The 12,513-nt window shown below is 44.8% G+C and overlaps 1 protein-coding gene across 1 annotated transcript; it reads left to right on the forward strand.

The window, feature by feature from the left end:
* The first annotated feature begins 7,540 nt into the window (after positions 1 to 7,540).
* On the forward strand, positions 7,541 to 8,914 carry LOC137351911 (E3 ubiquitin-protein ligase RNF186-like). Its single transcript, XM_068016788.1, has one exon. The coding sequence runs from the start codon at positions 7,646 to 7,648 to the stop codon at positions 8,312 to 8,314; it is 669 nt and encodes a 222-aa protein (XP_067872889.1). The 5' UTR covers positions 7,541 to 7,645; the 3' UTR covers positions 8,315 to 8,914.
* The last annotated feature ends 3,599 nt before the right edge of the window (positions 8,915 to 12,513 follow it).

The following is a 12,513-nucleotide window of genomic DNA, read 5'->3' on the forward strand; positions in this document are numbered from 1 at the left end:
CCTTTGGAAGAAATTTAATCCCAGTTTATCCCAAATTTTAGAGTTGGGGGGAGAATTCAGTCAAAAAAGTTTGTTCATAGCAAGCTTCAAAACCCACGTCCAGTCTATGAGCAACAGCCCACTAATTCTACCTCTGCATTGAGGAATCAGATGTTTGGAGAAGTTTTTGAGCTGGAGAACTGCACAGGGTTAGAATTTTTTTTTTTTTTAGAGGGAGTCGTTTTTGATAGTGGACAGAGAGAGAGTGCCTGATAGCAAGGGCGAGGATTCCAGGGTAAAGGCCTGCTCAGGTCTGCAAATGAGACCCAACCCGAGCCCGACCGAACCCCATCCAAGCCCGAACTGACCTGAGTCCTTCCATTTTTGTCTGTGCCTGACCCAACACGACCCAACCATCAGTTAATTTACCTTCTGTATTTCACTTTGTTCCTTACCTGCACAAGCTTAAAATAGCTGTAACAAAACCACCTTTTAAAGTACAAAAAGTAAATTAACATTAGAGTCACTTACCTGAGGTGGTGATAGAGCGTGTCCGGTCCGACCCGACCCGACCCGACCCGAGACCGAATGCCGGACCCGAAAGTGCGACCTGACCCAACCCGAAAGTCTTCTGGTCCCGTTGGGTAGCAGGTCTTTATTCCAGGGTGCAGAGGCTGATTTGATCCAAAGTGATCTGGTGAAAGGTCATCAACTTGAAACGTTAACTCTGTTTCTCTCTCCGCAGATGCTGCCAAACCTGCTGAGTATTTCCAGGACTTTGTTTTTCATATTTCCAGCATCTGCAGTATTTTGCTTTTATTTTGGTCTCCTTGAGCAATGTACAAACGCCCAGGGACTATTGTCTACTGTTATTGCAACAATTTCCCAAATTGAATTGAAGTTGGATTCTTTCTACAGTAATTTCTCCTGATCATTAGCACTTAATTTTACACACTCCCTGATACAGTTGCATTTCCAGATTGTGTGCAATGTGTTACAAATCTAACTAAACAGCTCAAACAATGTTCCAGCAATGCCCCAATCTTCCTACCTTAACCTGGTCCTGACTGGAGTTGGCCAGGCTCATGACTGTGTGCAGGGGAGAGGGTTGCGACCTGGAGAATGGGGACACAAAATCCTAAATCCTTTCTTTTAACAGTCCTAACTGCAGAGTTCAACACATGAGATGTGCAGTGTTCTCTGCTCTTGTGTCACAGACATGCTGGAGAAAAGTGTGCTGAACAGCAGCTCGTAGCAACTTGATCGTTGTAGGAAAGTTAGCTAAATTTACTTGGCAAGAAGACTCTTCAGGACTGCCTGAATTGAGTAGCACGTGCACTTCACAGAGACAGTCAAGAAGCTGCTACGAGCAGGAGCATGGGAGTGGCTGTGGCCTGGTTACTGGGCTGTAAGTGATGGTGTCTCAGCGTGTGGGTAAAGTTTGTGCTGTTTGCTTCAGGTCTGCATTGGCCTGTCAGTTTCAACCACTTCAGGTCCTGTTTCTGCAGTTGGTGGAGACTCTCAGCTGGTACGGATAGTTAGTACGTGGTCACTGGCATGAGCCATCCGGGGCGGGTGCAAGATTTAGCGGCCTACAAAAGGCATGTTTACGAGAATGCCTGTGAAAAATCTTGACATTTGGAGATCTATCATGAGATTATTAATGTGGCTTAATTTTATTTAGAATTTGCATCTCTTTGATACTTGGCATGTCTGTAGTAAGGTGTCTTTAGGGTGGAGGGGATTCTAAGATGCCACACCTGGTGATGGATGATTGGAACCGTTAACTCTGTCTCTAAGATAATTAAGAATTGAATCTCTGAACCAGGCAGGTCCACACTGCTTGAGGGTACTGTTGATGATTGTTCAGCAATGGATCTTGGAGGGGAAAACCTGCCACTTGGGAGTGGGAAAGCCCTGCAGGCTAAAGCCGCAGTGGGTTACTGGACAAGCAGTGGGAGTTTTAATGTTGCTGGTTAGCTGCATGGTTTTCAGAATCACAGAATTGTTAACCTGCAGAAGGAGGCCATTTGGCCCATCGTGTCTGCACAAATGAGTAGTTCACCTAATGCCATTCCCCTGCCTTCTCCCTGTAACCCTCTACATTCTTCCTTTTCAGATAAGTCTAATTCCCTTTTGAATGCCTCGATTGAACCTGTCTGCACCACACTCTTTGGCAGCACATTCCAGATCCTAACTACTCGTTGCGTGAAGAGGTTTTTCCTCATGTCGCTTTTGCTTCTTTTGCCAATTACTTTAAATCTGTGTCCTCTCGCTCCTGATCCTTTCACAAGTGGGAACAGTTACTCTCTATCTACTCTGTCCAGACCCCTCATGATTTTGAATATTGCTATCAAATCACCTCTCGCCCTTTGTCTAAGGGAAACAGTCCCAACTTCTCCAATCTATCTTCATAACTGAAGTTCTTCATCTTTGGAACCATTCTCGAGAATCTTTTCTGCACTCTCCAATGCTTTCACATCTTTCCTAAAGTGTGGTGCCCAAAACTGGTCGCAAAACTCCAGGTGAGGCCGAGCTAGTGTCTTATACAGGTTCAACATAACTTTCTTGCTCTTGTACACTATGCCCCTATTAATAAAGCCTAGGATACTGTATGCTTCATTAACCACTGTTGCAACCTATCCTGCCACCTTCAATAACTTATGTACATATACACCCAGGTCCCTCTGCTTTTGTACCCCCTTTAGAGTTGTACCTTTTATTTTATATTGTCTCTCCATGTTCTTCCTACCAAAAGGAATCACTTCACATTTCTCTGCTTTGAACTTCATCTGCCACTTGTCCACTCATTCCACCAAATTTTGTCCTTTTGAAGTTCTACACTATCCTCCTGACAATTCACAATGCTTTCAAGTTTAGTTGGCTGAACCTCAGCAGTATGCCTCGTACACTTGGGAGTTCCAAAAACTGCACCTAAGCTTTTTGGACTTGGGTAACTGTAATGTGTCCCTTGAGAGAGAGAGAGTATGCATTCAATAGTAGGAAAGTTTCTATGAATTTCTCCATTTAGTTTAGAGACTCGAAGCACAGTGATGCATTTCTGTGCATTTTCAGCTTGGTTAAAAAATAAATTGTCCATAAATGACAATATGTCCATGTACTTAATTGGGTTCATTTCTCAGCTTTCGTTTTGGTTGCCTAATCCTCCAAAGATTAGTGTGTTGAGGGAATATTGCCCTGAACATCTCTTGAAAACTGGTCAGCGTAATGTATCTTTTATGTTGACATACGCCCATCCTTAAAAGGCCTCTTTTAGATCCTTTACCATCTTGCTGCCTCAGCTCCAATGTAGCCTGTTGTTAAACATTAATAATTCTGGGGAAAGTAATTTGCAGCCAAGTTGAGAACAAGAGTTGGTGTCTTTTCATAGGATGCATGCAGATGGGAGGCTAATCCTGATATTCAGTACAGGAGTGAAGCATGAATTTGGGAATTGTCGCACCATCAGTGTAATATTAACAATGGAAAAACTCTTCAACATTTTACAGGACGCCATCAATATTCATGCTGGCTGCCTCACAGTTATCTCATTCAGATGACCATCAATTATGAGCCGAGATGGTGAGTCTCAGCAGGCTATTCAACTTCTATCACAGTTAAACCCAATCCTACCCCTACCCAAAGTCCACATAACATGCACATCTCCACTGGGGGGGGGGGGGCACTGTGTAGCAATCATGAGTTGGAAGACTGGCTGCTTTTTTTTTTTAGTCCCTCACCTCTAGCCAACTGTAATGATCCAACTGAGTTGAACTAACTCAGCACTGCAATTGAAGATTTAAAAATGATTTGTGCTAGCAATGGCAAACATTGCTGGGCAGATTAAAACAAGTTAAACAATTGAAAGGAAACAAGGCTCTTCCTTGAAGTCAGTAATGAGAAAATTCTCAGACATGAGGAAGTCTCTAGAAGCCAGTATCTCATCCCCTTACTTTATTAATAATTAATTTGAAGAAAGAAGGTCCTAGTAATGTGATCCAGCTCCCATTCATATTCAGCTGCTTTCCCTTTCTCCTTCACTGTTTTGTTCTGGTTGAAAGTAGTCGCGCTCCCTGAAATTTTTATAATGTTGCTTATTGGAGGAGAACAGTTGCATCCCAGGGAGTCTGGCTTAACCTGATTACTGATCACACAATTACAACAAAAATTTGTAATTATACGGCGGTTTTAACTTCGTAAAACACCCAAGATGCTTCATAGGAGAACAATCAGACAAAAACTGACACCAAGTTAAAGGAGAGATTGAGACAGGTGGCCAAAAGGTTGGTCAAAAAGGTAGCTTTTAACAAGGATCTTAAAGGAGGAAAGAGAGTTGGAGAGGTTTAGGAAAGGAATTCCAAAGTGTAGGGCCTAGATAGCCGAAGGCATGGCCACCAACGGTGGAGGGAAGGAAGGGGAGTGAACAAGAGTAGAGTTGGAGGAATGCAGAGATCTCAGAGGGTTGTAAAGCTGGAGGAGGTGAGAGATGTGGGTGGGGGGAGTGAGGCCATGAACAGATTCAAACATGAGGTTGAGAATTTTAAAATTAAGGTGTTGCTGGACTGGGAGCCATTGTAGGGCAGCGGGCACAGGGATAATGGGTCAATGGAACTTGGTGCGAGTTAGGATTTGGGCAGCAAAGATTTGGATGAGTTTAGTTTATGGAGGTTGGAAGATGGGAGGCCTGCCAGAAGAGCACTGGAATAGTCAAGTCTGGAGATAACAAAAGCATGAATGTTGATTTCAGCTGCACATGGGCTGAGGCAGCGGTGGAGATGTGCAATTTTACAAAGTAGGCAGTCTTTGCGGTGGAGAGGATAGGGAGGTGGAACCTCAGCCCAAGGTCAAATACGCCGCTGGGGTCGCGAACCATCTGGTTCGGCCTGGAACAGTAGTGAGGGAGAGGAATGGATCAGTGGCTAGGATTTTGTTGTTGAGACCGAAGACCATGGCTTCAGCCTACCCAATGTTTAATTGGAGGAAATTTTGCCTCATCCAGGACTGGGTGTTGGGCAAACATTCTGACAACCACAACTGATTACCACTGGCCTAACTTAAGATAGTCCTGATATGCTTCTGCTTCTGATATGACCTCCTTTTTCCTCAACCGAGGATTTCCCCCCACTGTGGTTGACAGGGCCCTCAGTCCGCAAGCAGGACCCTGAGCTTCCGGTTGCTTGCCATTTCAACACTCCCCCCTGCTCTCATGCTCACATCTCTGTCCTGGGATTGCTGCAGTGTTCCAGTGAACATCAACGCAAGCTCGAGGAACAGCATCTCATCTACCGATTAGGCACACTACAGCCTGCCGGACTGAACATTGAGTTCAATAATTTCAGAGCATGACAGCCCCCCATTTTACTTTCATTTTTAGTTATTTTTTCTTCCTTTTTTTTTTACATTCTTTTTTACATTTTTTACAATCTTTTTTTGCATTTATTTCATTTCATCTTAGTTTGTTCAGTTTGCTTACCCACTGTTTTTTCAGGTTTGCACTTGCTGCTGTTCAATATTCAGTGTATTCACACCTAATCTGTACTAATGCTTTGTCTTTCAACACACCATTAACATATTGTTTGCCTTTGCTCCGTGACCTTTTGGTCAGCTATGCGGCCTGGTCCAATCTGCACCTTCTCCTTTGTTATCTCTTGCCCCACCCCCACCTCACTTGCTTATAATCTGTGACTTTTCTAATATTTGTCAGTTCCGAAGAAGGGTCACTGACCCGAAACGTTAACTCTGCTTCTCTTTCCACAGATGCTGCCAGACCTGCTGAGTGATTCCAGCATTTCTTGTTTTTGTTAAGATAGTCCTGCATTGTTTACATATTTCCCAGTTACAGCACCTTGCATTTATCCTTTTTTTTTTAAAGAGACACAGACAGATAAGGGAAGGAGACACAGCGAGCAATAGATGGGGATAAAGAATGGTCTAAGAAGGGTACACTCTGTCAAGCTATCTACATTTTATTTATATATGCAGATAGACAAACAAAGGGAGAGTAAAATGCAAGAGGAAAAATATTTATAATTAATGTTTAATGTGGAATCTCTGAAATTCAGGGAAGTACCAAGGTTGTTTAAAGTTTTTCTCATGCCTGGAAGCTGCAGCACTGAACCTGCCAGCTCCAGCATTAGTGCTGGTATGAACCAGTAGGTAGAAATATGAAGTACAGCTGTAACAAGCAGGAGAACCATAGCTGCCGGGAAGCCTTACTTATGTTTACACTTGTGCAGGAGGTCACTTTCTTACTGTGTGCTAAGTGAAAAAGAGCCGATAAAAGAGGGATAATTTTCAATCAGAGTTCGTCAGTTGTATGAGAACTCCTTTTTTTAATTCATTAATAGAATGTGGGCATCACTGGCCAGGCCAGCATTTATTGCCTGCCCCCGATTACCATTGAGAAGGTGGTGGCAAGCCACCTTCTTGAACTGCTGCAGTCTGTGTGGTGAAGGTACTCCCACAGTGTTCAGTTTAGTTTAGATATACAGCACTGAAACAGGCCCTTCGGCCCACCGAGTCTGTGCCGACCACCAACCACCCATTTATACTAATCCCATATTCCTACCACATCCCCACCTGTCCCTATATTTTGTTAGGGAGGGAAATCCAGGACTTTGACCAAGTCCTTTGGTAATTTGAGAGGCAGGTGGCAGGGAGTCTCATGGTCATTGTGTCAGATCCCTTAATTCCAGCAATGGGCCCCTTTGGCTGATATTTTATCAGCTCTCACCCAACAGTGAATGACAACAATTAAGACTTGCATTTAAATAGCACCTTTTATATAGTAAAACGTCCCAAGTTGTCTCAAAGGAGTGTTATCAAACAAAGTTTGACACTGAAACATATAAAGAGATGTTAGGACAGATGACTAAATGCTTGGTCAAAGAGATACATTGTAAAGAGTGTCTTAAAGGAGAAAAGAGAGGTAGAAAGGAGAGGTTGAGGGAGGGAATTCCAGAGCTTAGGGCCTGGGCAGCTGAAAACACAGCCACTAATGGTGGAGCGATTAAAATCAGGGTTGCTCAAGAGGCCAAAACTGGAGGAGGGCAGAGATCTGGAGGAAGTGGAATGGTGTCAAATCCAACCTCACAAATTCCCTAACTTTGTACCTTCGGAAATAACAGAAGAAAGGCTGGAATGCTCCTCTTGCATTACAGGCCCCTATTCCCCAGTCTGTTCCAGATCCAGTATTCCCACTCTGTTGCAGACCTGAATTTCCTACTGTGTTCTTTAAGCCTGACTTCAGTCTGTGCCCACCTTGTTCCAGACCTGACCACATGAAGTTCAGGTGCCAAAAACTATGAGTCACAAGTTCCGAACTTCACCCTCCTGTGTCAGGCAGCAGAACTGGAATGTATCTGGATGAAAGCTGGTTGGGAGTCTCTGGCTGCAGGCAGCTCCCCAGCACTGTACCAGTTTAAGCTTGTGTCATTGACACAGAAAACAATAACCCAAAAGGAATTTCAATTAACAGTACCAGCCTCTGCTGAACTGGATCAGTTAGACTTTATCGAGTCAAACTATAAACTCATTAAATTAGTTACACATTACACTTGATACAACCTTTCAGTAAACAGTGCAATAAAACTTTTGAGCTGGAAGAAAGTGCAAATGACCTGCTGTAAAGTTATAAATACCAACCACCTACAGAGGAACCTGAAATATGCTTGAGTATTGGATTGAAGCTCCCAGCCTAAGGATGGAAAAAGTGGTCGTTGGAGATGCCTCAGTGCCAGAGCACGACTGCCCGATTTGTTTTAACAAGTATGATTCTTTCATTCGAAAACCCAAGCTTCTGGCTTGTCAGCACTGTTTCTGTGCGATCTGCCTGAAGATCATGGTGTCAGACAAAGATGGCTCCTGGGTGGTCACTTGCCCTCTCTGCAGGCGCTCCACACTGGTGATGGAAGCTCTGATCAGCAATCTGCCGGACAATCCCAGCCTGATGGAGGTCCTGTCCAGGAGGATGTCCGCCTTCCCTGAATCTGTGCCCGAGGTGGTGCTATCTCCAAACCTGCTACTGCAAACCAACGTCAGCACCTTCACTCTCCTTGCTGAGCCCAGTATTCAGCCAGACGATGAGGACCGACACCTGAGGAATCGCCTAACAGCATCAGCCATAAAACGCTTTCTACTGACCATGGTCATCTTCTTGATCCTTTTGTTCGGACTGCAGTATTTCTTCAAAAACCCGGCTCTGACCTGGATTCTGATTATCCTGACCATTCTGTGTTCATTGACAGGGCTGGTCCTTCTTTATGTCACTTGTCAGAGCACCAGGAACAGGGAGTTCATCGCATACTGTAACTGTCTGCCCTTCTCAAATCTCTGAACCTCGAAGCAAATGCAACAACTTCATTATTAAGACTGACAGTTCCAAAGTCAAATGTTCGTGTTTAAAGATCACATTTTATATATGTTTATGCGAGAATAAATGGGAGTTTAGTAGGGGCACAAATCTTCAAGGTTTTCTGTCACTAGTGAGTACTGGGCCAGGGGTTCAATGTTTCATTGAGGTAAATATAAAAATTGTCATTTGAACCGTTTAGTATTATGTTAGTTTGGACAGACTGTTAGTTTTATTCGTGACACTCTACTTTTAAAGGGAGTGCCTATGTTGTTCTGGTGGGGCCCACCAATCGCTAGTCTCAGCAAAATAGGACATCTGGAATTTGCATTTAGTGAACGTTTCGAGGCTTTGTCGGAGGAGAGATTCAAATCAAATACTGCAACTGTTTATCCACATGCGCGGTCAACAGTATGAACTTTGGTCGAAGTTCGTTACCTGCAGAATGTAACGTGCTGCAATGTGAAATGTACATCTGCGGATTACGGAGGGAGGCAGCTGGATCAGTGGAGGTCAGCTCTGTGTGACTGTAATCTGAAAACATTGCCGCTGCCAAGAAATCCGAATAAAAACCAAATTTTTCTATCCATGTCTTCAAATTGTTCACAAATGGACTCAGATATTTTCTAGAAAATATGGTCGTGCTAGGGTATTTTGTATTAAATCAGCTCAGAAGTACAGCAGTTGAATGTTGACCTGTACAACACCTTTTACAGAGAATCTACAGCACAGAAATTGACCAGATGGCCTATCTGGTCGATACCAGTATTAATGCGACAGATCAGCTTCCTTCCACCCCTCTACATCGACCCCCCATCAGCATAGCCTTCCATTCCTCCCTCCCTCATGTGCTTATTGAGCTCCCCCCTTAAATACATCTATGCTATTCGCCTCAACTACACTATGTGGTACCAGTTCCACATTTTTACCTCGCTTTTCTGATAAGTATATCCTAATTGTGGATGTGATATTCTGCCACGCGGCTTTTGTTTGTGGCTGCCTGAAGTTTAAAATTCAAACCTGTGATTTAAAACACTTTCATCTGTTACTTTAGGGATTAAATTTAGATCTGTCTCTGCTTCACCAACTCTATTAACTGGTTGCAAGTATTGATGCGAGATCCTAGAATTAAATTTCTTATTTCCATGTAAACATCCCACTAAAACTCTCAATGCGCCATGTATTACATTCCGGGGAATTAACAGATAAATTCAGTTGCAGACACACTGCTCCACACTTCCTGCTGGATTACAATCTTTCTGATTTAAAAAAAAAGATTGTTTGGATTAAATTAGCAGCAACAAACACCCTCCCGTTTTTGGTTTATAAATTAAGGCATTGATAGGATGTTCATCAGCACTTTTGGGTCCTGGAGTGAAAAGTTGACCAGGGTTCCCACTCTTTTTTTATTTCCAAAATATACTTTATTCATAAAAATCTGTAAAAATTACATTACCAGTTTCAAACAGCACCAAGTCAAAAAATACAAACAGTGCATAGGTGATCAGTTTCCTTCAATACAATCATGAGTTGCCTCACAACCCTTCCATTTCACATTTGTCATGCCAGATACATTTTTACATTTTATACGAGACAAAATTTTCCCGATACAGTTCGAGGGGTTTCCCATGGATCCAGCTCCTCAGTTCAGCTTGGTGGGGGGACCTTACACTGTGGTCTTTCCCCATTGAGCCTTTGCTGCGGCTGCCCCAAGCTTTAGTGCGTCCCTCAGCACGTAGTCCTGGACCTTGAAATGTGCCAGTCTGCAACATTCGGTGGTGGACAACTCTTTGCGCTGGAAGACCAGCAAGTTTCGGGCAGACCAAAGGGCGTCTTTCACCGAATTGATAGTCCTCCAGCAGCAGTTGATGTTTATCTCGGTGTGCGTCCCTGGGAATAGCCCATAGAGCACAGACTCCTGTGTTACAGAGCTGCTTGGGATGAACCTCGACAAAAACCACTGCATCTCTTTCCACACCTACTTTGCGAAGACACATTCCAGGAGGAGGTGGGCGACCGTCTCTTCCCCACCACAGTCACCTCGAGGGCATTGTGCAGAGGGGGTAAGACTTTGGGCGTGCAGGAAGGATCTGACGGGGAGGGCTCTTCTCACCACCAGCCAAGCTATATCTTGGTGCTTGTTTGAAAGTTCTGGTGATGAGGCATTCCGCCAAATGACTTTGGCGGTCTGCTCGGGAAACCATCCAACAGGATCCACCGTCTCCTTTTCCCGTAGGCCTTGAGGACATTCTGTGCAGACCACTGCCTGATGGATCGATGGTCAAAGGTGTTTTCTCACAGAAACTGCTCCACGAAGGATAGGTGGTACGGCACAGTCCAACTGCATGGAGCGTTCCGCGGCAATGTGACCAGGCCCATCCTTCGCAACACCAGGGACAGATAGAACCTCAGCACGTAGTGACATTTGGAGTTTGCGTACTGGAGGGCTACACACAGCTTGATGCAGCCGCACACGAAGGTGGTCATCAGGATGAGGGCCACGTTGGGTACATTTTTCCCGCCCTTATCCAGAGGTTTGAACATCGTGTCCCTCCGGACCCGGTCCATTTTAGATCCCCAGGTGAAGCGGAAAATGGCTCGGGTGACCGCCACAGCGCAGGAGTGGGGTATGGGCCAGACCTGCGCCACGTACAGCAACAACGTGAGCGCCTCGCACCTGATGACCAGGTTCTTACTCACAATGGAGAGAGATCGCTGCCCCCACATGCTCAACTTTTGTTGTACCTTGGCTACTCGCTCCTCCCAGCTTTTGGTGCACGCCCCGGCCCTTCCAAACCATATCCCCGGCACCTTCAGGTAGTCAGACCTGACGGTGAAGGGGACAAAGGATCGGTCAGCCCAGTTCCCAAAGAACATGGCCTCACTTTTGCCGTGGTTAACTTTGGCTCCCGAGGCCAGTTCGAACTGGTCGCAGATGCTCATCAGTCTGCGCATGGACTGCGGATCCGAGCAGAAGACGGCGACGTCATCCATGTACAGGGAGGTTTTACTGCTTGATGGCGATCCAGTGGCCTGCGCTGAAAGTGCATGTTTCTGAACACAGAATTAGACAAGATTGGGCTCTACTGTGATGCCTTCCATGGTCGAATGCCCTGCCTACACTCACTGTTCAGAGTCGCATGTAATGAAAGGCCCATCACTAGCAGGTAGCTGACAACTCTGGAGCCCGCCGGTTAATCCATCCAGGAGGGGAGAAAATTGACAGAAGGTTGGTGGGGTGGCAGGAGACGGAGACAGGGAGGGAAGGAATGAATCTGAGTTTCAATGCAGTAAGAATACAGCATGAATATTAAACCCAGTATAATCTACCTGGTAATAGTACAAAGTGGGGAGGCAGTGGCGTAGTGGTAATGTCACTCACTAGTAATTCAGAGCCCCAGGCTAATCCTCTGGGAACATGGGTTTGAACCTCACCACGGCAGATGGTGAAATTTGAATTCAATTAAGAATAAATCTGGAATTAAAAGCTAGTCTAATGGTGACCGTGAAACCATTGCCAATTGTTGTAAAAACGCACCTGGTTCACAATGTCCTTTAGGGAAGGAAATCTGCCGTCCTTAACAGGTCTGGCCTACATGTGACTCCAGACCCACAGCAATGTGGTTGACTCTTAAGTGCTCTCTGAAATGGCCTAGCATACCACTCATCAAGGGCAATTAAGGATGGGCAATAAATGCTGGCCTAGCCAGCGACGCCCACATCCCACAAACGAATAAATAAAAAGCACAAACAGAACAATACGAATCGTTTTCAATACAATTGGTTCATTAATAAGCTGTCACAAGGTTTCTGCATGGAGGATAAGAGTGCGTGATTTGTTCCAGAATACTCCAGATACTGAATACAGGAAAACTTTGCAACATATGGAGGTATGATCAGTAAGTTCACAGATGACACGAAAATTGGTGGTGTCGTAAATAGTGAGGAGGAAAGCCTTAGATTACAGGACGATATAGATGGGCTGGTAAGATGGGCAGAGCAGTGGCAGATGGAATTTAATCCTGAGAAGTGTGAGGTGATGTATTTTGGGAGGACTAACAAAGCAGGGGAATATACAATAGATGGTAGGACTCTAGGAATTACAGAGGGTCAGAAGGACCTTGCTGTACTTGTCCATAGATCACTGAAGGCAGCAGCACAGGTAGATAAGGTGGTTAGGAAGG

This window comes from Heterodontus francisci, chromosome 37 (genome assembly GCF_036365525.1).
Source record: "Heterodontus francisci isolate sHetFra1 chromosome 37, sHetFra1.hap1, whole genome shotgun sequence".
Lineage (NCBI taxonomy): Eukaryota > Metazoa > Chordata > Chondrichthyes > Heterodontiformes > Heterodontidae > Heterodontus > Heterodontus francisci.

Coding starts and splice junctions, on each gene's coding strand:
- LOC137351911 (XM_068016788.1), top strand. CDS start 7,646: ATGCTTGAGTATTGGATTGAAGCTCCCAGCCTAAGGATGGAAAAAGTG.